This window comes from Dama dama, chromosome 1, assembly GCF_033118175.1.
Source record: "Dama dama isolate Ldn47 chromosome 1, ASM3311817v1, whole genome shotgun sequence".
NCBI classification, from domain to species: Eukaryota; Metazoa; Chordata; class Mammalia; order Artiodactyla; family Cervidae; genus Dama; species Dama dama.
In genome coordinates, this window is record NC_083681.1 from 18,773,403 (window position 1) to 18,800,219 (window position 26,817).

Sequence of the window (26,817 nt, forward strand, 5' to 3'; positions counted from 1 at the left end):
TTTCCAGTAGTCATGTATGAATGTGAGAGTTGGACCATAAAGAAAGCTGAGCATAGAAGAATTGATGCTTTTGAACTGTGGTGTTGGAGAAGACTCTTTAGAGTCCCTTGGACAGCAAGAAGATCCAACCAGTCCACCCTAAAGGAAATCAGTTCTGAATATTCATTGGAAGGACTGATGCTGAAGCTGAAACTCCAATACTTTGGCCACCTGATGTGAAGAGTTGACTCACTGGAAAAGACCCTGATGCTGGGAAAGATTGGAGGCGGGAGGAGAAGGGGACGACAGAGGATGAGATGGTTGGATGGCATCACTGACTCAGTGGACATGAATTTGAGTAAACTCTGGAAGTTGGAGATGGACAGGGAGGCCTGGCATGCTTCAGGCCATGGGGTCACGGAGTCAGACTCGACTGAGCAACTGAACTGAACTGAACTGATGACTTACTTTGGAATATGTTCTCTGTTATACAGGAAATTCTTTTGAAACTTCCATTGTATCTTGTTACACTTTGGAAAAAATTAAAATTAAAATAATGACTATTTACTAGACTAGATAATTCTTAAGGTCTCTTTCAGCTCTGTAAACTGTGTGTGGATGGTGAGAGGCATATTTGAAGAGGAGAGGGAAGTGCTAATGGTGGTGGCATTGTGAAGAGGAGGACAGGTATGGGGTGATGTGGTCAGGGTTGGGTATAGCAACAGTACTTCCTGTTGACTCTCCCTGAAAGCCTGGGAGGATGGGGCTGAAAGGACGACTACATAAGAATAGAAGATGAAAGAACTACTGGTTAGACACCATCATTTTTAAAAAATTAATTTCTTTATTTTATTTGGAGACTAATTTCTTTACAGTGTTGTAGTGGTTTTTGCCATACATTGACATGAATCAGTCATAGACACCATCATTTGAAGAGACCTGAAGAAGATGGTTTAGAAAAAGAGAAAACTTCCTTCTCCATTTTGAGATTTGTAGGCTGTTAGGAAAATACTGTTCAATATATTTTACTCTAGAGAGGATTATAATAGTGACTTTTTAACAATACACCAGTTTTCTGCTTTTAATAAAATTAAATGAGCAATCTTTTGCAGTAATTCCAAGAATGTATAATTGAAAAATGTAGGCTACATTCAGGTTGCCTATTCCTAAAATGAAATGCTGCTTGATAGAAAATTTAGCAAAAGCTAAATCATTTCCCCCAAGCGTTTAGCTCTGATGAGGTGAATAGGTCCTGAGCACTCTTTGGTAGACTTCCAATCAGAAATAACTGGCATCTGAAAAGGCTTAGACTTGGAAGAGAGCCAATTCTTCCTCCTTCTTCTACCTCAATAATATTGATTTCTGAGCATTATAAAGCAAAATTTTCTAAATGTTTCAGGTTTGGGATTAAAGCAAAATATATTTCTATTTTCACAGTTCAAAAATTCCAACAAAATTGCTTTCTTTAATGATCTTGAAATTGTTTGTGATGATTTGTACCCTGACCTTTGGATCATTTAATTTCCAGTGATGGGGAAAGTGAGGTAAGGAAAAACTGGAGTGATTGATCATCAAGTTAGTCATTCTCAGTAAAATTGTCAATATGAAGGTAAAAATTGCATATCATTGATTCAATTTGCATCTCTTTGATTATAAGTGAGGCAGGGCATTTTTTTTTTTTTTCAGTGCTTAACAGCCAATTATATCTCTTCATTTTTTAAAAAATCTCTTCATTTTTAAGGTACCCATTCATTAGTATCAGAGAAGGCAAGGGCAACCCACTCCAGTACTCTTGCCTGGAAAATCCCACAGATGGAGGAGCCTGGTAGGCTGCAGTCCATGGGGTCGCTAAGAGTTGGACACAACTGACTTCACTTTCACCTTTCACTTTCCACTTTCATGCACTGGAGAAGGAAATGGCAACCCACTCCAGTGTTCTTGCCTGGAGAATCCCAGGGATGGGGGAGCCTGGTGGGCTGCCGTCTATAGGGTCGCACAGAGTCAGCCACGACTGAAGTGACTTAGCAGCAGCAGCATTCATTAGTAGAACTGGTCTTTTGATAAAACAGATAACAATTTCCAGTAGAGTAGACAAACTATGTTCTGGTCCTTCTCTTTTTTTAATTTCTATTTTAAGGATATATTGCACTTAAATGAGTAGATTACAGGCCTCAGCCATAAAACGAAACAAAAAAAAGTTAACCTTCATCTTAAACTTGAATCACTTTTAGCTATTTCTGCTGTAACGGTTCTATCTTCTCTTTTCAGACAAGAAAAGTTTCTAAAAAGTCAGGTGTTCTAAATATATATTCTTACCCTTAAAAGACAGATATCAGTGTTTAACTTGCTTATCAATTGTAAATTTATACAAGTTAGCTCATTGAATTGCCTCCATGTATATTCACTTTGAATGGTTGAGAGAGACATTCAGTTTCACTTGATTAAAAATTTTTTCAGGTTAATTTCCTAAAGTCATTCTTTATTACTGAACTTTGTAGCCGTGAAGACTCTTTCATCTATGTGCTAGAGTGAATTCAAAACCGCTTCCTGAAGAGAATCTAGGCTCCAAGAGTATTCCCCTGGTTTACCTCCATGCCTTCTAAGGCTTTTCTGCCTTCAAAGGAGGTTATCAGTGTTATTTCCAGCCCAGTTGACTATTAATATTTATGACTCTAACTTCACACATTCTGAAAGTATTGAGAACAACATTGAATTCACAATACTCGCTCAAAGTGAGACAAATAATATAAATGGAAGGTTGACTGAAGCTCTATTCCTCTAGTTTATGCTAAGATCTATCCTTAGGAAAAGACCAAACCAGAAGAGAGCTAGATCTCAACCTCTTATCATCTATTCTTGCTGAATTAAGCTCTGACATGATGTCATTATCCTAATTCTAAGAGATATTTATATAAAACAATTAAACTCACTGGCCTTTCAGTTCATTGACCTTCTCATCTGCATTGACATTTTTCATCTACACAATCAACTGAGGTACCCACTTTCCAAAGTTACATCCTAGATGTCATCACAGAAGAAACTGTACTGCTTCCAAATTCATAAATCAAATATCTTAATTCCCTTGCTGTACACCCAGCTCTTTTACTCAAGTAGCACACTGCCACACTCTTCATCTCATTAAGAGCACCTATCATTTGACACCACCACCACAATTTTCAATCTGTCAAGGTTTTCTAATCTTCACTTTCTTCACTAACCATCTTAGGTACCATGGCCTAAATTTAGAGTGTTAGTCACTCAGTCACATCCAACTCTTTGTGACCCTATGCACTGTAGCCCACCAGGCTTCTCTGGGATTTCCCAGGAAGGAATACTGGAGTGAGTTGCCATTTTCTTCTCCAGGGATCTTCCCAACCCCAGGACTGAACCAGGGCCTCCCACACTGCAGGTAGATTCTTGACTTCCTGAGCCACAAGTTCAGTTCAGTTCAGTTGCTCAGTCGTGTCCGACTCTGCAACCCCATGAACCGCAACACGCCAGGCCTCCCTGTCCATCACCAACTCCTGGAGTTTACCCAAACCCATGTCCATTGAGTCAGTGATGCCATCCAACCATCTTATCCTCTGTCAACCCCTTCTCCTCCTGCCCTCAATCTTTCCCAGCATTATGGTCTTTCCAAATGAGTCAGCTCTTCGCATCAGGCGGTCAAAGTATTGGAGTTTCAGCTTCAACATCAGTCCTACCAATGAACACCCAGGACTGCTTTCCTTTAGGATGGACTGGTTGGATCTCCTTGCAGTCCAAGGGACTCTCAAGAGTCTTCTCCAGCACCACAGTTCAAAAGCATCAATTTTTTGGCACTCAGCTTTCTTTATGGTCCAACTCTCACATCCATACACGACTACTGGAAAAGCCATAGCCTTGACTAGATGGACCTTTGTTGACAAAGTAATGTCTCTGCTTTTTAATATGCTGTCTAAGTTGGTCATACCTTTCCTTCCAAGGAGTAAGCGTCTTTTAATTTCATGGCTGCAATCACCATCTGCAGTGATTTTGGAGCCCAGAAAAATAAAGACAGCCACTGTTTCCACTGTTTCCCCATCTAATTGCCATGAAGTGATGGGACCAAATGCCATGATCTTAGTTTTCTGAATGTCGAGCTTTAAGCCAACTTTTTCACTCTTCTTTCATCAAGAGGCTCTTTAGTTCTTTTTCACTTTCTGCCATAAGGGTGGTGTCATCTGCATATCTGAAGTTATTGATATTTCTCCTGGCTATCTTGATTCCAGCTTGTGCTTCTTCCAGCCCAGCATTTCTCATGATGTACTCTGCATATAAGTTAAATAAGCAGGGTGACAATATACAGCCTTGACGGACTCCTTTCCCTATTTGGAACCAGTCTGTTGTTCCATGTCCAGTTCTAACTGTTGCTTCCTGACCTGCATACAGGTTTCTGAAGAGGCAGGTCAGATGGTCTGGTATTCCCATCTCTTTCAGAACTGTCCATAGTTTATTGTGATCCACACAGTCAAAGGCTTTAGTGTAGTCAATAAAGCAAAAGTAGATGTTTTTCTGGAACTCTCTTGCTTTTTTGATGATCCAGCAGATGTTGGCAATTTGATCTCTGGTTCCTCTGCCTTTTCTAAAACCACCTTGAACATCTGGAAGTTCACAGTTCATGCATTGCTGAAGCCTGGCTTGGAGAATTTTGAGCATTACTTTACTAGTATGTGAGATGAGTGCAATTGTGCTGTAGTTTGAGCATTCTTTGGGATTGCCTTTCTTTGGGATTGGAATGAAAACTGACCTTTCCCAGTCCTGTGGCCACTGCTGAGTTTTCCAAATTTGCTGGCATATTGAGTGTAGCACTTTCACAGCATCATCTTTCAGGATTTGAAATAGCTCAACTAGAACTCCATCACCTCCACTAGCTTTGTTTGTAGTGATGCTTCCTAATGCCCATTTGACAAGGGAATCCCACTAATACTGGAGTGGGTCGCCATGCCTTTCTCCAGTGGAATCTTCCCAACCCAGGGACTGAACGCAGGTCCCTGTATTGCAGGCAGTTTCTTTACTGTCTGAGCCACCAGGGAAGCCCAAGAATACTGGAGCAGGTGGCCCTTCCCTTCTCCAGGGGACCTTCCCAGCCCATCAATCAAACTGGGGTCTCCTACATTGCAGGTGGATTCTTTAACAGCTGAGCCACCAGGGAAGCCCTAGATTTATAATCACTCGTGTCATTAAAAAACCCAGTGGTACATCTTGCTTTAGCTATAGCTTGATGTTGGGGATGAGATAGACAAAAGAGCTGTTTCTTTTCTGGGTTTAAGAGGCTCTGTTTCCTCAAGATTCATTCTACTCTCAGGCAGGATCTCTCCTTTTGATGGCAAGAAGGCTGCACTAATTAGCTTCAAAAATCCAAATCTAACTGAAACAGAGACTCTCTTTATTAACAGCTTTCAATAAAGTCCTGGAACTCGCTGAAAGCCATTTGGAGGATGCACATTCCACTCCCCACTCTTATGGCTTGCTACAGCTTAGATACGATGACTGGTACTTACGCAGCCATTGTGAAGGTGAAAGTCAAATGCAGAGCACGGTAGTACAGCAGTAGAGACAGAGTTTGGGTCCTTACCTTTGTAAAACTGCTCCAATAGTTCTGGAGAATCCAACTACATATTTATTTTACACAAAGATAAATAAATTTCTACCATATTTAAGGCAATGTTGTTTTATCTTTTTCTTTTTTATATCACTCACAACCTAATCTAATCCTCATCCATGCAAAATACAAGGTGCTGAAATAAACCGTGGCATTTCAGGAGCCACATATAGTATAATAATGCAAAAGCAAATATAAAGACAAAGGGAAAAAAATAGGAAGTGAAGGAAAATCCAAATGTGACCAAAGTATGTATTTTCTATCATAGTCCAGTTCAGTTCAGTTGCTCAGTCATGTCTGATATTTTGAGACCCCATGGACTGCAGAACGCCAGGCTTCGCTGTCCATCACCAACTCCTGAAGCTTGCTCAAAACATGTCCATTGAGTCAGTGATGTCATCCAACCATCTCATCCTCTGTCATTCCCTTCTCCTCCCACCTTCAGTCTTTCCCAGCATCAGGGTCTTTTCCAATGAGTCAGTTCTTTGCATCAGGTGACCAAAGTATTGGAGTTTCAGCTTCAACATTAGTCCTTCCAATGAATATTCAGGACTGATTTCCTTTAGGATGGACTGGTTGGATCTCTTTTCATTCCAAGGGACTCTCAAGAGTCTTCTCCAACACCACAGCTCAAAAGCATCAGTTCTTCCATGCTCAGCTTTCTATATGGTCCAACTTTCACATCCATACACAACTACTGGATAAATCATAGCCTTGACTAGACAGAACATTGTTGGTAAAGTAATGTCTCTGTTTTTTAATATGCTGTCTAGGTTAGTCATAACTTTCATTCCAAGGAGCAAGCGTCTTTTAATTTCATGGCTGCTGTCACCATCTGCAGTGATTTTGAAGCCCAAGAAAATAAAGTCTGTCACTGTTTCCCCATCTATTTGCCATGAAGTAATGGGACCAGATGCCATGATCTTAGATTTTTGAATGTTGAGTTTTAAGCCAACTTTTTACTCTCCTCTTTCACTTTGATCAAGAGGCTCTTTAGTTCTTCACTATCTGCCATAAGGGTGGTGTCATCTTCTTATCTGAGGTTATTGATATTTCGCCCAGAAATCTTGATTCCAGTTTGTGCTTCATCCAGCCCAGCATTTCACATAATGTACTCAGCATATAAGTTAAATAAGCAGGGTGACAATATACAGTCTTGATGTATTCCTTTCCCCATCTGGAACCAGTCTCTTGTTCCATGTCCAGTTCTAATTGTTGCTTCTTGACCTGCATACATATTTCTCAGGAGGCAGGTCAGGTGATCTGGTGTTCCCATCTCTTTAAGAATTTTCCAGTTTGTTGTGATCCACAAGCTCAAAGACTTTGGCTTAGTCAATAAAGCAGAAGTAGATATTTTTCTGGAGCTCTCTTGCTTTTTCGAAGATCGGCAATTTGATCTCTGGTTCCTCTGCCTTTTCTAAATCCTGCTTGAACACCTGGAAGTTCAGGGTTCACGTACTGTTAAAGCCTGGCTTGGAGAATTTTGAGCATTATTTTGCTAGCTTGTGAGATGAGTGCAAATGTGTGGTAGTTTGAACATTCTTTGGCATTGCCTTTCTTTGAGATTGGAATGAAAACTGACCTTTTCCAGTCCTGTGTCCACTGCTCAGTTGTCCAAATTTGCTGACATATTGAGTGTAGCACTTTCACAGCATCATCTTTTAGGATTTGAAATAGCTTAACTGGAATTCCATTGCCTCCACTAGCTTTGTTAGTAGTGATGCTTCCTAAGGCCCAATTGACATCGCATTCCAGGATGTCTGGCTCTAAGTGAGTGACCACAACATCGTGATTATCTGGATCACGAAATTCTTTTTTGTACAGTTCTTCTGTGTATTCTTGCCACCTCTTCTTAATATCTTCTCCTTCAGTTAGGACCACACCATTTCTGTCCTTTATTGTGCCCATCTTTGCTTGAAATGTTCCCTTGGTATCTCTAACTTTCTTGAAGAGATCTCTAGTCTTTTCCATTCTATTGTTTTCCTCTATTTCTTTGCATTGAACACTGAGGAAGGCTTTCTTATTTCTCCTTGCTAGTTTTTGGAACTCTGCATTCAAATGGGTATATTTTTCCTTTTCTCCTTTGCCTTTAGGTTCCCTTCTTTTCTCAGCTATTTGTAAGGCCTCCTCAGACAACCATTTTGCCTTTTTGCATTTGTTTTTCTTGGGGATGATTTTGATCATCACCTCCTGTACGATGTCACGAACCTCCATCCATAGTTCTTCAGGCACTCCATCTATCAGATCTAATCCTTTGAATTTATTTGTCACTTCCACTGTATAAGCGTGAGGGATTTGATTTAGGTCATACCTGAATGGTTAGTGGTTTTCCCTACTTTCTTCAGTTTAAGTCTGAATTTGGCAACAAGGAGTTCATGATCTGAGCCACAGTTGGCTCTCAGTCTTTTTTTTTTACTGACTATAAAGAGCTTCTCCATCTTCGGCTCAAAGAATATAATCAGTCTGATTTCGGTATTGATCATCTGGTGATGTCCATGTGTAGAGTCTTCTCTTGTGTTATTGGAAGAGGGTGTTTGCTATGATCAGTGAGTTCTCTTAGCAAAACTCTGTTAGCCTTTGTCCTGCTTCATTTTGTACTCCATGGCCAAATTTGCCTGTTATTCCAAGTATCTCTTGACTTCCTACTTTTACATTCTAGTCCCCAATATGAAAAGGACATCTTTTTTGGGTGTTAGTTCTAGAAGGTCTTTTAGGTCTTCATAGAACCATTGAACTCCAGCAATTTTCAAATTCAACTTTTCTAGCATAAGAATAAATTTAAAATTTATTCTTTAAGCTGTGTGTGTGTATGGGTATGTGTGTATACATAGAGGGGATATGAAATAGTTTCGGCTAGGCATAATGTGATAAGATTATAGTATATGTTAGAAAGATTCTTTAAGTGATATGATGGACATTTTGGAAGTGGACAAGATCAGAGGAATTGAGCTTGTAGCAACTCTAGTGAGATATAAGGATCACAATCAGGGCAACTGGGGATGGCAAAGAGGAGACAAATTTGAAAAATAGTTAATATATACAATAAAGAATAGACCAAGTCTAATCAACCTGAATAACTTCTGAAGCTCTAGAGGCAAATTTTGTTGTTGTTGTTTTAGTCACTATGTCGTGCCTACTCTTTTGTGACCCTATGGACCGTAGCGGGTCAGGCTCCTCTGTCCATGGGATTTCCTATCAAGAATACTGGAGTGGGTTTCCATTTCCTTCTCCAGAGGATCTTCTCAACCCAGGGATCGAATCTGTGATTTCCTGCATTGACAAGTAGATTCTTCACCACTGAGCCACCTGGGAAGCCCCGCTAGAGGCAAATAGGCTCCATTATAAGACCACAACCAGCTAATATGAGAGGTTCAAACTCACCATTTCAGAGAGATGGCATGAAAAACAGCAGTTCTTCACGTTGTAGATTTTTCACTCCTCACATATTTACCACTCACAACAGGTTTTAGATTCACGTGCATGTTTTGTCTGAATGAATGTACCTAGTTTATGGGAATGCACACTTATTTAAACCACTATTATTTGTCAGTTAATATTTGGATCAGTTCTTCCTGTTTTAGCAGACAAGATGTCTTCAATTTCTTGCCTCAGACATGCAAGTAACTTTATCTTTCTGCAACTCAACTTAGTGTTTATCTTAAGCCTCCATTCCACCTAATAACCTAACATAGTTATTTAAGGTTTTTTTTTTTCCCCCAGTCACTGCAGATTTAAACTCTTGTCAACTCAGGATTTTTTTCTCCCTTCCTACTTTAGTTCAGGTCATTTAAACTCCTGGATGCTTGTATGAGCTCTTTGTATCATAGATGGGGAGTGGAAATGGTCATTGATCCAACTGAGAGATAACATAGTGAAGGACTTCATTAACGACTGCAGTCTCATCTCTTAAGTACAAAGCAGCACACAGAGGAAATTCTAAACCTCAGTTGCCCACGCCCCCACTGCAAATATAACAAAATTAAAATAATGTCTACATCAGTTCAGTCCGTTCAGTCGCTCAGTCATGTCTGACTCTCTGCGGCCCCATGAATCACAGCACACCAGGCCTCCCTGTCCATCATCAACTCTCGGAGTTTACTCAAACTCAAGTCCATCGAGTAGGAAATGCCATCCAACCATCTCATCCTCCGTCGTCCCCTTCTCCTCCTGCCCCCAATCCCTCCCAACATCAGGGTCTTTTCCAATGAGTCAACTTTTCGCATGAGGTGGCCAAAGTATTGGAGTTTCAGCTTCAGCATCAGTCCTTCCAATGAACACCCAGGACTGATGTCCTTTAGGATGGACTGGCTGGATCTCCTTGCAATCCAAGGGACTCTCAAGAGTCTTCTCCAACACCACAGTTCAAAAGCATCAGTTCTTCGGTACACAGCTTTCTTCACAGTCCAACTCACATCCATACATGACCACTGGTAAAACCATAACCTTGACTATACGGACCTTTGTTAGCAAAGTAATGTCTCTGCTTTTTAATATGCTATCTAGGTTGGTTATAACTTTCCTTCCAAGGAGTAAGCATCTTTTAATTTCATGGCTGCATCACCATCTGCAGTGATTTTTGGACATAAGTTAGAAAATTTTTATTACAGTTTTTAAGTGTAAGTAGACATCTGCTTCACTTTGGAGGGATTGTCTTATTCAGTAAAGAATTGTAAAGACAAAAAAAATTTTTTTTAAGTATTGAGAATGGCATGAACATACATTCCAAGCTGACTTCTATTTTTACGCAATTATTTCTATCCACACTATTCATACTCTGGGAAAACTTCATTTGATTCAGTCTCTAGATAGTTAAAGGAGATTTTAAATGAGACTAATTAACTAGTTCAAATCAGAACTTTGGTTCCAGTTTAATCAGTCCCTGACTGTGATCAGGAAATTGAGGATACTGAAGATCTTACTCACTTCATACATACTCCTCAATGGTATATTTCATGACTTTATGGCGAAACCACTAGGAAAATATCCAGTTTTCACGTCAAAATTAATCATTTATCAACTTAATCCTTGGTAGGAAAAGGTTATGAAACAGTTCATAAAACAAAATTGGAAGTGATAACACACTGTCTCTACTCTCCATATCTAGAATTTTCTTCCTTTAATTTCCAACTGAAGTCTTCAGTCTCCATGTCTAAAATCAAATATCATTATCTGTTTAAAGGTCCCTATCAGTTATCCTGTTTTGTCTTTTAGACATAATTTATGGAGACCTTAAATTTATTAACAAATATTTATTGACTATCTACCATATGCCAGGTATTATGCCAGGCACTGGGATACTGCTGTGAATAAACAACAACAAAAAATCCATATTCATGGAGCTTGCATTTTCTTGTGCACGCTAACTCACTTCAGTCGTGTCCGACTGTTTGCGTTCCTATGGATGGTGGCCCACCATGGGATTCTCCAGCCAAGAACACTGGATGGGTTACCATGCCCTCCTCCAAGGGATCTTCCCAACCCAGGCATTGAAACTGTGTCTCTTATGTCTCCTGAACTGGCAAGTACGACTAGTACCACTTGGGAAGCATTTTCATGTGGGATGTGGACAAAATAAAAAATGCCATATTTTATTTCAAGTTGATAAGTACTATGGAGAAAAATAAAGCAGAGGGGGTAGTTTTACATATTGTAGGGAAGGAAAGCCTCATGGAAACATTTTAGTGAAAACTGAATAAAGTGAAGGAGCGAGCCATGCAAAACAAAGGCAAGGAGCTGTTCCGGAGGAAATGGCAAGTTGAAAGGTTCTGAGGTGGCAGCCTGCTTTGCGTATCTGAGAAATACTGAGTACGTTTGTTGCCGGTATGTTTGTTGTGGAGGTATTAAAAGGACAGTAGAAGGTGAGAGCTAAGAGGTAAAGAAAGACTGAGGACTTTGACTTTTGCTGTGAGATTTGAAACCATTTAGATGTTCTTGAGCAAAGAAGTCACATGATCTGACTTATATTTTAACAAGGTCATTCTAGCTGCTAGGTTGAAAATAGCAATGGCAATGCCTAGTAAGACACTATTACAGTAACCCAGACTACATATGATGGTAGCTTGGATCATGGTGGTAGAGGTAAAGATGGCAAGAAGTGGTTATAATCTGGATATATTTTGAATATGTATACATATATAACCTATCAAATTTCTTCAGTTCAGCCACTCAGTCATATCTGGCTCTTTGCGACACCATGGACTGCAGCATGCCAGGCTTTCCTGTACATCACCAACTCCTCAAACACATGTCCATCGAGTCATGCCATCTAACCATCTCATCCTCTGTGGCCCCCTTATCCTCCTGCTTCCAATCTTTCCCAGCATCAGGGTCTTTTCCAACAAGTCAGTTCTTCGCATCAGGTGACCAAAGTATTGGAGTTTCAGCTTCAGCATCAGTCCTCCCAATGAAAATTCAGGACTGATTTCCTTTAGGATTGACTGGTTTGATCTCCTTGCAGTCCAAGGGATTCTCAAGAGTCTTCTCCAACACCACATTTCAAAACTATCAGTGCTTCAGCTTTCTTTATGGTCCAACTCTGACATCCATGCCTGACTACTGGAAAAAACAGATTTGACTATATGGACCTTTATTTGCAAAGTAACATCTCTGCTTTTTAATATGCTGTCTAGGTTGGTCACAGATTTTTCTCCCAAGGAGTAAGCATCTTTTAATTTCATGGCTGCAGTCACCATCTGCAGTGATTTTGGAGCCCCCCAAAATAAAGTCTGCCACTGTTTCCACTGTTTCCTCATCTATTTGCCATGAAGTGATGGGATTGGATGTCATGATCTTAGTTTTGTGAATGTTGAGTTTTAAAAGCCAACTTTTTCATTCTCCTCTTTCACTTTTATCAAGAGGCTCTTTAATTCCTCTCCGCTTTCTGTCAAAAGGGAGGTGTCATCTGCATATCTGAGGTCATTGATATTTCTCCCGGCAATCTAGATTCCAGCTTGTGCTTCCTCCAGCCCAGCATTTCTCATGATGTACTCTGCATATAAGTTAAGTAAGCAGGGTGACAATATACAGCCTTGACGTACTCCTTTCCCTATTTGGAACCAGTCTGTTGTTCCATGTCCAGTTCTAACTGTTGCTTCTTGACCTGCATACAGATTTCTTAGGAGGCAGGTAAAGTGGTTTGGTATTCCCATCTCTTTCAGAATTTTCCGCAATTTGTTGTCATCCACACAGTCAATGGCTTTATCGTAGTCAGTGAAGCAGAAGTAGATGTTTCTGGAATTCTCTTGCTTTTTCTATGATCCAGTGGATGTTGGCAATTTGCCTTTTTAAAATCCAGCTTGAACATCTGGAAGTTCATGGTTCATGTACTGTTGAAGCCTGGCCTGGAGAATTCTGAGCATTATTTTTCTAGCATGTGAGAAGAGTGCAAATGTGTGGTAGTCTGAACATTCTTTGGTATTGCCTTTCTTTGGGATTGAAGTGAAAACTGACTTTTTCCAGTCCTGTGGCCATTGCTGAGTTTTCCAAATTTGCTGGCATATTGAGTGCAGCATTTTTACAACATCATTTTTAGGACTGAATTGCTAGCTGGAATTCTATCATCTCCACTAGCTTTGTTCATAGTGATGCTTCCTAAGGGCCACTTGACTTTATACTCCAGGATGTCTGGTTCTAGGTGAATGGTCACACCATCATGGTTATCTGGGTCATGAAGATATTTTTTAAATAGCTCTTCTGTGTATTCTTGCCATTTCTTCTTAATATCTGCTTCTGTTAGGTCCATACATTTTCTGTCCTTTATTGTGCCCATCTTTGTATGAAATGTTCCCTTGGTATCTCTAATTTTCTTAAAGAGATCTCTACTCTTTCCCATTCTATTGTTTTCCTCTATTTCTTTGCAATGGTCTCTGAGGAAGGCTTTCTTATCTCTCGTTGCTATTTTTTTGGAACTCTGCATTTGGGTGGGTACATCTTTCCTTTCCTCCTTTGCCTTTTGCTTCTCTTGTTTTCCCAGAGAAAAAGAGAATGGCCTTCTTTGAATGGCCTTCTTTGTATGGCCTTCGCAGACAACGATTTTGCCTTTTTGCATTTGTATTTCTTGGGCATGGTTTTGATCACCGCCTCCTGTACAATGTCAGAATAAACATTACTCTATGTTAAATGTTATTCAATTTTTTCAGCTTTACGCAGGAATTTGAAAGCTGACTGGTCATGCTAATTTCCATGTAAGGACACTGTAGGCCATACGATGAGGAAGGTCACAGGTCCTTTTACCCACACCCAGGATCTCTACACAAAGGGGTAAATTGTCATGTTTTTACTGACTCAAACACCACCATTCCTGATTAGCATATTTTTGCTTGTTATTTTATCCAGCAGTCAACTTATTTTAAACATTAATTACCATTCTCATTTTTTAAAATATACTGAGAATCTATCTAATCATTGAGGGAAAATGTCAGAATATCTAATACATCCTCACAGTATATTCATTTTCCAAGAAAAGTGTTTGAAGGAATGAACTCACAAATAACTATTTTGCCTTTTGCATTTCTTTTTCTTGGGGATAGTCTTGATCATCACCTTCTGTACAATGTCACAAACCTCTGTCCATAGTTCTTCAGCACTCTATCAGATCTAATCTCGTGAATCTGTCACTTTCACTGTAAATCATAAGGGATTTGATTTTGGTCATACCTGAATGGTCTAATAATTTTCTTGCTTTCTTCAATTTAAGTCTGAATTTTGCAATAAAGAGTTCATGATCTGAGCCATAGTCAACTCCTGGTCTTGTTTTTCCTGACTGTATAGAGAATATAATCTGTGCTTTCTTCAGCTGCAAAGAATATAATCAATCTGATTTTGGTATTGACCATCCGGTGACATCCATGTGTAGAGTCTTCTCTTATGTTGTTGGAAGAGGGGGTTTGCGATGACCAGTGCATTCTCATGGCAAAACTGTTAGCCTTTGCCCTGCTTCATTTTGTACTCCAAGGACAAACGTACCTGTTACTCTAGGTATCTCTTGACTTTCTACTTTTGCATTCCAGCCCCCTATGATGAAAAGGACAGCTTTTTTTGATGTTAGTTCTAGAAGGTCTTGTAGGTCATCATGGAACCATTCAACTTCAGCTTCTTTGGCATTACTGGTTGGGGCATAGATTTAGATTACTGTGATATTGAATGGTTTGCCTTGGAAAGAAACAGAGATCATTCTGTCATTTTTGAGATTGCACCCAAGTACTGCATTTCAGACTCTTTTGTTGACTATGAGGGCTTCTCCATTTCCTCTAAGGGATTCTTGCCCATAGTAGTAGATATAATGGTCATCTGAATTAAATTCACCCATTCTGGTTCATTTTAGTTCACTGATTCCTAAAAAATCAATGTTCAGGCTTGCCATCTTCTGTTTGACCACTTCCAATTTACCTTGATTTATGAACCTAACATTCCAGGTTCCCATGCAATATTGTTCTTTACAGCATCAGACTTTACTTCCATCACTAGTCACATCCACAACTGGGTGTAATTTTCACTTTGGCTCAGCCTCTTCATTCTTTTTGAAGCTGTTTCTCCACTCTTCTCTAGTATCATATTGGCCACCTACTGACCTGGGGAGTTCATCACTGACTCTCAGTGTCATATCTTTTTGCTTTTTCATATTGTTCATGGGGTTTTAAGGCAAATGTACTTTAAATTAAAGTTATTCATGAATTATTCAAAGACAAATTTTAGCAATCATAAAATTAATCAGTTCTAATTCATCATGAACCTCATCGTGTTGTGTGCACACTGCATATGTATAAAAGTTCAGGTTCATGATAATTATGGCTGACAATTCATTTTCACTCAATGAGCATTTATAGAGTACTACTACATGTTAGTTCTGTGTGTGCTGGGGAAATAGCAAAGCATTATGAAGTCCCTTTGGCTTTAAGCCCTTAAGCCCTTCCCTGGAGGCTCAGAGGTTAAAGCGTCTGCCTGCAAGGCGGGAGACACAGGTTTGATCCCTGTGTTGGCAAGATCCTCTGGAGAAGGAAATGGCAACCCACTCCAGTATTCTTGCCTGGAGAATCCCATGGACAGAGGAGCCTGATAGGCTACAGTCCACGGGGTCACAAAGAGTTGGACATGACTGAGCGACTTCACTTTCACTTACTTTCTAGCCTTAAGGAACTTACAATCTAGCAAGAAATAGTCAAACCATAGCCATGATTCAGTGGGATATTTTATAGAAGATATAAGAGATATTGTACAAGTACAGAGTACTCTTTGCTTACCTGCTTTAGTAACACAGATGAGAGACAAATTGATTCTCCTTGAAGAGCATAGATGGTTTAGAAAGACTACAAAGGAGCCTTGGAAGATAAATAGAAATTTGCTAACCATATTTTCATCTGGTAAAGAAGATAAGGAAAGGGAGAGCAGCATGGGGGGAAAAGCTAGTATAATATAAATAGCATGTCATGTAGAGGAATCACTGATTAGATTACAGATGTCACATTATTATCTGTCATACATGATGCTATTAGGTATTTAGATTTTATCCTAGGGTGAATAAGTCATTAGAGTTGTTTAATAAAATGGAGCCATCAGGGAAACCCCAATAAAATAATTTTGGAAGCAATGTAGACACAGAATGGGGGTCTGCTATGGATTAAGTTGTTTTGAAGTCCTAACTTCCAGTACTTTAGACGTATATCTTATTTGTAAACCCTCTTTACAGATGATCAAATTAAGATGAGGCCATTCAGTCCAGATGGTGCTAGTGGTGAAAAACTTGCCTGCCAATGCAGGTTTGACCCATAGGTTGGGAAGATCCCCTAGAGGAGGGCCCACTCCAGTATTCTTGCCTGGAGAATCCCAGGGACAGAGGTGCTTGGTGGGGTATGGTCCATAGGATCAGAAAGAGTCAGATACAACTGAAGTGACAGCACACATTCAGTCATAATGCAATATGACTAGTGTCCTTATAAAATAGGAGAAATTTGGAAACGGACACAGACATGTACAGACGGAAGATTATGTGAAGAGGCTAGGGGAAAATGACATGTGAAGGTAGAGAACTGGAGTGATACATCCATAGTCCAAGTAACTCCAAACAAAGATCACCAGTAAACCACCAGAAGTTAAGAAAGAAGGATGGAATATAGTCTTGCTCACAGCCCTCAGAAGGAATCAGGCTGGGACTTCCCTGGTGTCCATTGATTGAGAACACACCTTTTAATGCAGGAGACCTAGGTTCCATCCCTGGTCAGGGAATTAAGATCCCACATGCTGTGGGGCAACTACTAAGACCACTCCCTGCAATGAAAGACCCCACATATGTCAATTAAGACCCAAAACAGCCAAATAAATAAATACAATTTTTTTAAGGAAGCAACCAATTCTACTGACACCCTGATTTTTTATTTCTAGCACTAGAACTATAAGCCAATAAATTTCTGTTATTTTATTGTTGTTGTTCAGTTGCTCAGTTGTGTCCGACTCTTTGCGACCCCATGGACTGCAGCACCCCACTCTTCCCTGCCATTCATCATCTTGCCGAACTTGCTTAAACTCATGACCATTGAGTTGATGATGCCATCCAACCATCTCGTCCTCTGTCGTCCCTTTCTCCTCCTGCTTTTTATCTTTCCCAGCATCAGGGTCTTTTTCAATGAGCCAGCTCTTTGCATCTGGAGCTTCAGCTTCAGCATCAGTCCTTCCAATGAATATTCAGGATTGATTTCCTTTAGGATTGACTGGATTGATTTCCTTGAAGTCCCAGAGACTGTCAAGAGTCTTCTTCAACACCACAGCTCAAAAGCATCAGTTCTTCGGCACTCAGCCTTCTTTACAGTCAAACTCTCACATCCATACATGACTACTGGAAAAACCACAGCTTTGACTATACAGACATTTGTCGGCAAAGTAATGTCTCTGCTTTTTAATATGCTGTGTAGGTTTGTCATAGCTTTTCTTCCAAGGAGCAAGTGTCTTTTAATTTCATGGCTGCAGTCACCATCCACAGTGATTTTGGAGCCTAAGAAAATGAAGTTTATCACTGTTTCCATCATCTCCCCATCTATTTGCCATGAAGTGATGGGACCCGGTGCCATGATCTTCGTTTTTTGAAAGTTGAGTTTTAAGCCAGTTTTTTCACTCTCCTCTTTCACCTTTATCAAGAGCTCTTTAGTTTCTCTTCACTTTCTGCCATAAGAGTGGCATCATCTGCATATCTGAGGTTATTGATATTTCTCCTGGCAATCTTGATTCCAGCTTGTGATTTATCCAGTCCAGCATTTTAAGCCATTCCTCTTCTGTTATTTGAAGCCACTCCTTTTATGGTAGTCTTTTACTTCAGGCCTAGGAAACTAACAGAGATGCCCTTGAGCAGTGTAGCCTAAAGTGATAAGAGAATGAAATGAACAGACAGTGATAGTGGGAAGTTCAGAAATGTCATAAATCTATAAGATACTGTTGAAGTAAAGGCAACAAGACTTAATGATTGGTAGAATACAACAAAGAAGAGTGAAGATTCCAAGATAGATGAAGTTTTTATTCTATCTTAATCAACTGAATGTGGTGTCTAAATTTCCTTACTGTCCTCATTAGATCTCTCCTGAGGTTGAGGACCTTATAAAAAGTCGCATGCTTTTCCTCTGACTGGTGGTATCTAACCAAGCCATATTCTGACATCTCATACAAACCTTTCTTTGGGATGGATTCCCCAGTTTTCATTCTGTTAACTTATATATATCTGCTCCTTCTACCCATTACTCTAAGGCCTGCCTAAATTCCTTTCCATTTTACTTTTGTTCTGGATACTATCTATCAGATTATTAACTAATAATTAGCTCTACATTCTGCCACCTTTAGACCAATTTCACCTCTCCCCTTTATGCAACACAAACTCCTGGCCTCCCAAATCAGTACCAAAAGCTTTCATGTGTCTAAGGAGCTAGGATAGACACTAACACCATTAACCAAATTGTAATACACAGTAAAAGAAAACAGCAAGAAAGCCACTGAATTCATCTTCATCAGCAAATATGGAAAACTCAGCAGTGGCCACAGGAATGGAAAAGGTCAGTTTTCATCCAAATCCCAAAGAAGGGCAATGCCTTACCACACAATAGTGCTCATTTCACATGTTAGCAAATAGTGCTCAAAATTCTCCAAACCATGTTTCAACACTACATGAACCAAGAACTTCCAAATATTCAAGCTGGATTTAGAAAAGGCAGAGGGACCAGAGATCAACTTGCCAACATCCACTGGATCTTAGGAAAAGCAAGAGAATTCCAGAAACACATCTACTTCTGCTTCATTGACTACACTAAAGACTTTGACTGTCTGGATCACAACAAATTATGGAAAATTCTTCAAGAGATGGGAATACCAGACCACTTCATCTGCCTCTTGAGAAATCTGTATACAGGTCAAGAAGCAACAGTTAGAACTGGACATGGAACAACAGACTGGTTCAAAATTTGGAATGGAGTATGTCAAGACTGTATATTGTCACCTGCTTATTTAAATTATATGCAGAGTACATCATGAGAAATGCCAGTTTGGATGAAGCACAAGCTGGAATCAAGATTTCTGGGAGAAATATCAATAACCTCAGATATGCAGATGACACCACCCTTACGGCAGAAAGTGAAGAAGAACTAAAGTGCCTCTTGATGAAAGTGAAAGAGGAGAGTGAAAGTGCTGGCTTAAAACTTAACATTCAAATAACTAAGATCATGGCATCTGGTCCCATCACTTCATGGTAAATAAATGGGCAAAAATTGGAAACAGTGGCAGACTTTATTTTCTTGGGCTCCAAAATCACTACAGATGGTGACTGAAGCCATGAAATTAAAACAAGTTTGCTCCTTGGAAGAAAAGCTGTGACCAATCTGGATAGTGTATTAAAAAGCAGAGTCATTACTTTGCTGACGAAGGTCTGTATAGTCAAAGCTATGGTTTTTCCAGCAGTCATGTATGGATGTAAGAGTTGGACCATAAAGAAAGCTGAGCGCCAAAGAATTGATACTTTTAAACTGTGCTGTTGGAGAAGACTCTTGAGAGTCCCTTGGACTGCAAGGAGGTCAAAGCAGTCCATCCTAAAGGAAACCAGTCCTGAATATTCATTGGAAGGACCAATGCTAAAGCTGAAGCGCCAATACTTTGGCCACCTGATATGAAGAGGTGACTCATTGGAAAAGACCCTTATGTTGGAACAAACTGAAGGCAAGAGGAGAAAGGGACAAGGGAGGATGAGATGGTTGGATGGAATCACTGAGTCATTGGACATGAGTTTGAGCAAACTCCAGGAGATGGTGATGGACAGGGAAGCATGTCGTACTGCAGTCCATGGGTTTGCAAAGAGTCGGACATGACTGAGCAACTGAATAGCAACAACAACAGTACTCTGTAATGGCCTATATGGGAAAAGAAAATATATTAAAAAAAATAGTGGATACATGTGTATATATATATATATATATATATATATATATGTATAACTGATTCACTTTGCTGTACACCTGATACTAATACAACATTGTAAATCAACTATACTCCAATAAAAATTTAAAAAAAATTTTTAAGCCACTGAGTTCACTATTGGATATTATAGAGAATATATTTTTGACATAAAGGGAAGGCACTGAACCATCCTTCCTCCAGGACTGCTAATATCCCACATACCCCATAAAAAGTGATTGACGTGCTGTTGTTCCTCTTCCCCTGACCACATCTCTTTGATATGAACACATATTCTGAACTGGGTCAACCTGACTGTCTGTACAGAAAAATTGAAATTGGTTTCCATATGTGTCTAAATATCTAACTTTGAAACTGAAGCAACTACAGTTTTCCATAGGGACTAAGTAGCAGGAAAAGCTGATTTGCAGGGAGATAAGGATTAAGCAGATGTCAAACAGAAAGAAATATAAGAGAGACAGGGACACATGCTCCCTGGATTCTTTAGATCTTTCCCTTTCCTGGTTCCAACCCCTTCCTGATAACAGCTGCACACCAGCCTGTGGACTCTGTGAAAATACCTCTGTACTCTTATGATAAGCACACTCATCTTTTTATATCACCCTAACTAAAACTTTTTTCAAAGAATCCTAACCAACACAGAGTCGACTGTGAAATGTCTATATAACATCTAAGAGGAGAGGTAGTTTGAAAGATGAATCTGAATACAGAGCAAGGGTTGGGGGAGGACATATGATTTTGGTAAGGGAGTAACTGAAGTCACTAGAGTAGATTAAATCATGAGAAACAGCTCAAAGTGAAGGAAAACAGGGGGAAAGGGTAAAGAAAGGAAAGACAGACCTCTTATGAACTTTAATATGTGAGATATGGATCAAAGGAACAAGAAACTAAGAAAGAATGCTTCTGTAGAAACCAAGAAATAAAAGCATTTAGGCCATGCTTATAGAAAATTCAGTCACCACTGGCTTAAAGAGGTACTGATTAATTTATCTCAAACAAGAAGATGTCCAGAACTGGTACCACAGATCAACAAGTCCATCAGGGTCTCAGGTTGCTGCTCTCTCTCCTATGACCATCTTAAGCATCTAGCCTTCACCTCTATGGTCACACATGGCTGTTACATCTTCCAGGTAGGATGGAAAAAGAAAGGCAACAAAGTGATGGCCAGTAAGGGTTTTATTATCAGGAAAGCAAAAGCTTTATGTCTCATTGATCATAGCTCTGTCATTTGGCCATCCTTAACCGAAGAAGCATAGGAACTTGGAATGTTAAGTCCATGAATCAAGGCAAATTGGAAGTGGTCAAACAAGAGATGGCAAGAGTGAATGTCAACATTCTAGGAATCAATGAACTAAAATGGACTGAAATGGGTAAATTTAACTCAGATGACCTTACATTTAGATCTTTAATCCATTTTGAGTTTATTTTTGTGTATGGTGTTAGACAGTGTTCTAGTTTCATTCTTTTACAAGTGGTTGACCAGTTTTCCCAGCACCACTTGTTAAAGAGGTTGTCTTTTTTCCATTGTATATTCTTGCCTCCTTTGTCAAAGATAAGGTGTCCATAGGTATGTGGATTTATCTCTGGGCTTTCTATGTTGTTCCATTGATCTATATTTCTGTCTTTGTGCCAGTATCATACTGTCTTGATGACTGTGGCTTTGTAGTAGAGCCTGAAGTCAGGCAGGTTGATTCCTCCAGTCCCATTCTTCTTTCTCAAGATTGCTTTGGCTATTTGAGGTTTTTTGCATTTCCATACAAATTGTGAGATTATTTGTTCTAGTTCTGTTAAGAATAATACCATTGGTAGCTTGATAGGGATTGCACTGAATCTATAGATTGCTTTGGGTAGTATAGTCATTTTGACAATATTGATTCTTCCAATCCATGAACACGGTATATTTCTCCATCTATTTGTGTCCTCTTTGATTTCTTTCATCAGTGTTTTATAGTTTTCTATGTATAGGTCTTTTATTTCTTTAGGTAGATATACTCCTAAGTATTTTATTCTTTTTGTTGCAACGGTGAATGGTATTGTTTCCTTAATTTCTTTTTCTATTTTCTCTTTGTTAGTGTATAGGCATGCAAGGGATTTCTCTGTGTTAATTTTATATCCTGCAACTTTACTATATTCACTGATTAGCTCTAGTAATTTTCTGGTAGAGTCTTTAGGGTTTTCTATGTAGAGGATCATGTCATCTGCAAACAGTGAGTCACCTCTAGACAAGTGCTCAGGGCTGGTGCACTGGGAAGACCCAGAGGGATGGGTGGGGATGGAGGTGGGAGGGGGGGTTCAGGATGGGGAACACATGTAAATCTATGGCTGATTCAGGTCAATGTATGGCAAAAACCACTACAATATTGTAAAGTAATTAGCCCCCAACTAATTAAAAAAAATGGAAAAAAAAAAATAACTCAGATGACCATTATATCTACTAGTGTGGGCAGGAATCCCTTAGAAGAAATGGAGTAGCCATCATGGTCAACAAAAGAGTCCAAAATGCAGTACTTGGATGCAATCTCAAAAATGACAGAATGACCTCTGTTCATTTCCAAGGCAAACCAGTCAATATCACGGTAATCCAAGCCTATGCCCCAATCAGTAATACTGAAGAAGCTGAAGTTGAATGGTTCTAAGAAGACGTACAAGACGTTTTAGAACTAACACCCAAAAAAGACGTCCTTTTCATTAGAGGGTACTGGAATGCAAAAGTAGGAAGTCAAGAAACACCTGGAGTAACAGGCAAATTTGGCTTTGGAGTACAGAATGAAGCAGGGCAAAGGCTAATAGAGTTTTGCTAAGAGAACTCACTGATCATAGCAAACACCCTCTTTCAACAACACAAGAGAAGACTCTACACATGGACATCACCAGATGGTCAATACCGAAATCAGATTGATTATATTCTTTGCAGCCAAAGATGGAGAAGCTCTATACAGTCAGCAAAAACAAGACCGGGAGCTGACTGTGGCTCAGATCATGAACTCCTTGTTGCCAAATTCAGACTTAAACTGAAGAAAGTAGGGAAAACCACTAGACCATTCAGGTATGACCTAAATAAAATCCCTTATGACTATACAGTGGAAGTGAGAAATAGATTTAAGGGACTAGATCTGATAGACAGAGAGCCTGATGAACTATGGACGGAGGTTCATGACATTATACGGGAAACAGGGATCAAGACCATCCCCATGGAAAAGAAATGCAAAAAGGCAAAATGGTTGTCTGAGGAGGCCTTACAAATAGCTGTGAAAGAAGAGAAGCGAAAAATAAAGGAGAAAAGGGAAGATAGTCCCATTTGAATGCAGAGTTCCAGAGAATAACCAGGAGAGATAAGAAAGCCTTCCTCAGTGATCAATGCAAAGAAATAGAGGAAAACAACGGGAATGGGAAAGAATGGGAAAGACTAGAGATCTCTTCAAGAAAATTAGAGATATCAAGGGAACATTTCAGGCAAAGATGGGTTCGATAAAGGACAGAAATGGTATGGGCCTAACAGAAGCAGAAGATATTAAGAAAAGGTGGCAAGAATACACAGAAGAACTGTACAAAAAAGATCTTCACGACCCAGATACTCATGATGGTGTGATCATTCACCTAGAGTCAGACATCCTGGAACGTGAAGTCAAGTGGGCCTTAGAAAGCGTCACTACAAACAAAGCTAGTGGAGGTGATGGAATTCTAGTTGAGCTATTTCAAATCCTGAAAGATGATGCTGTGAAAGTGCTACACTCAATATGCCAGCAAATTTGGAAAACTCAGCAGTGGCCACAGGACTGGAAAGGTCAGTTTTCAATCCAGTCCCAAAGAAAGGCAATCCCAAAGAATGCTCGAACTACAGCAAAATCGCACTTATTTCACACGCTTGTAAAGTAATGCTCAAAATTCTCCAAGCCAGGCTTCAGCAATATATGAACTGTGAACTTCCAGATGTTCAAGGTGGTTTTAGAAAATGCAGAGGAACCAGAGATCAAATTGCCAACATCTTCTGGATCATGGAAAAAGCAAGAGAGTTCCAGAAAAACATCTATTTCTGCTTTATTGACTATGCCAAAGCCTTTGACTTTGTAGATCACAATAAACTGTGGAAAATTCTGAAAGAGATGGGAATACCAGACCACCTGACTTGCCTTTTGAGAAACCTGTATGCAGGTCAGGAAGCAACAGTTAGAACTGGACATGGAACAACAGACTGGTTCAAAATAGGAAAAGGAGTATGTCAAGGCCTGTCACCCTGCTTATTAACTTATATGCAGAGTACATCATGAGAAATGCTGGGCTGGATGAAGCACAAGCTGGAATCAAGATTGCCAGGAGAAATATCAATAACCTCAGATATGCAGATGACACCACCCTATGGCAGAGAGTGAAGAGGTACTAAAAAGCCTCTTGATGAAAGTGAAAGAGCAGAGTGAAAAAGTTGGCTTAAAGCTCAACATTCAGAAAACTAAGATAATGGCATCTGATCCCATCACTCCAAAGTAATAGATGGGGAAACAGTGGAAACAGTGTCAAATTTTCTTTTTGGGGGCTCCAAAATCATTGTGGATGGTGATTGCAGCCATGAAATTAAAAGACGCTTACTCCTTGGAAGGAAAGTTATGACCAACCTGGACAGCATATTAAAAAGCAGAGACATTACTTTGACAACAAAGGTCTGTCTAGTCAAGGCTATGGTTTTTCCAGTGGTCCTGTATGGATGTGAGAGTTGGACTGTGAAAAAAGCTGAGCACCGAAAAATTGATGCTTTTGAACTGTGGTGTTGGAGAAGACTCTTGAGAGTCCCTTGGACTGCAAGGAGATCCAACCAGCCCATCCTGAAGAAGATCAGTCCTGGGTGTTCATTGGAAGGACTGATGCTGAAGCTGAAAGTCCAATACTTTGGTCACCGGATGTGAAGAACTGACTCATTTGAAAAGACCCTGATGCTGGGAGGGATTGGGGGCAGGAGGAGAAGGGGACCACAGAGAATGAGATGGCTGGATTGCATCACTGACTCAATGGACATGGGTTTGGGTGGACTCCGGGAGTTGGTGATGGAGAGGGAGGCCTGGCATGCTGCAATTCATGGGGTCGCAAAGAGTCGGGCATGACTGAGCTACTGAACTGAACTGAGCTGAACTAAACTAAATATTCAGTTCCAGGTTCACTTGTTCCCATTTCTTTGGGGCCAGTTCTTGGAATTATGGCAGGTCATGTCCTGGGTACAGGCTGGTCATCATGTAGCTAACTTTTCCACCTGGTGTTTTAGTATCTATAAGAGAGCTCACAGGATATGACTCATGATATTATCTATAGCCATTGAGAAAGAGCTAACAGTCTTTGACTATTCTTAATGACTACATTATTATTATTTAGTTTCCTTTGTTTCAGCATTTTTCACTTCTCTGATTAAACTTATTCCTTGGCTAAAGTTTTTCACAGACAACAGGCAAGCAGAGGACATGATGGAGCAGGTGCAAGGACCATAAAGTCCTGCTCCATTTCAGGGTGAGGAGGAGTAGATTTGGTAGTTGCAAAGTCCCTGGCAACCTTATCAGAACCAATGTCAGGTACATATTGGTCATGGAGCAGGCTGAAGACTAACTGGTGGGTGAGAAGTGGGAATAGATAGCTCTTTTTTAACATTTGAAAAGGAGAATAATAGCCAAAGCAAAAATCTAAAGAAAAGACACAATAGAAAGATGTTTTGCTTGGTTTCAGGATTGTGATTATTTGAGTGTGTCCTTTGGAAGTACAAACAATTGGAAAGGGGGAGATTTGAGGGATAAATGTCATGAAATAAAGACTACTTTCAACAACAAAAAAAAAAGTTTTAAAAAGAGGATTAAACATATCGTTGAAAACAAAACTTATTCCTCCTAAACAAGAAAGGAAGTAAAGCTGAATAACAAAAGTATAAGTTTGGATGTGGACAAGAAAGAAGTTGAATTGTTAAAATTCTATTTTAACAAAAATACACTTTAAAACTGCTGAACTTTTAAAAGATAAACCTTGCATTCATTATTAAACAGTCTGAAGAAAGGCATGAGAATCTCGCCAGAATTCAGGTCTGCTTTGTTTACTTAGATTCCTGACCAGAAACAAGCTAAGTAGAGACCACTATGGGATTTTTTCCGACATGAAGAACAGAGACTGAGAAGAATGGGAGCTTTCATGAATATCTCACCATTTCATTTTCTTTCCTTCTCTCCTTCCCCAAACTGAAAGGCCCGATGGAGGCGATTGGCAATTTTCTCATTCTTCCGTAGTAATGAAAGCAATAATGAAGAGATGGTCGTGGCATGAGCAACGGCCAAAGTCCTTGCTTGAAGCATCCAGAACTTGCTCTGCAAATTTATTTCAACTTTGCTCTCAACTCCTTCACCTTAGAACACCCGGGAGGTGGCAGTCAACAAGGATGGAGAGCAGAAAGCCGCAAAGATATCTGGTTCGGCAACAGTGGTCACAGAGCTGATCAAACCCGACGAAGGTGGAAACCACATTTTCAAAAATCAGAGCCGGAATCTGACAAGCCCGCCCTGACGCCTGTAAAAGAAAATGATTTTCACTTTTCATTGGCTGACCCTCCCAGAGTTGAGCCCTTGTTTCATTTTCATTGGTCATCGCTGCCGTCACGTCCTTCCACCACACCCAAAACGCCCAGTGAGCTTTGGGGAAAAAGTGATTTACAGAGGTCGGGGGCGGGAATTCGCCAGCAGCTAGACAATTCCGCGCCCCCCGCCCCCCGCCCGCCCCGCCGCTTCCTCCTCACGGCCCTGCCCCGCCCCCCGGCCTGA

The 26,817-nt window shown here is 40.0% G+C and overlaps 1 protein-coding gene across 1 annotated transcript in view; it reads right to left on the minus strand.

Moving 5' to 3' along the window:
- Positions 1 to 26,537, minus strand: part of SLC35F2 (solute carrier family 35 member F2) — a 121,708-nt gene extending 95,171 nt beyond the window's left edge. Inside the window, exon 1 of the mRNA XM_061144125.1 lies at positions 26,208 to 26,537. Coding sequence (XP_061000108.1) covers positions 26,208 to 26,215 — 8 coding nt within the window. The 5' untranslated portion in view covers positions 26,216 to 26,537. The remainder of the gene's footprint in view (positions 1 to 26,207) is intronic.
- Positions 26,538 to 26,817: the final 280 nt, after the last annotated feature.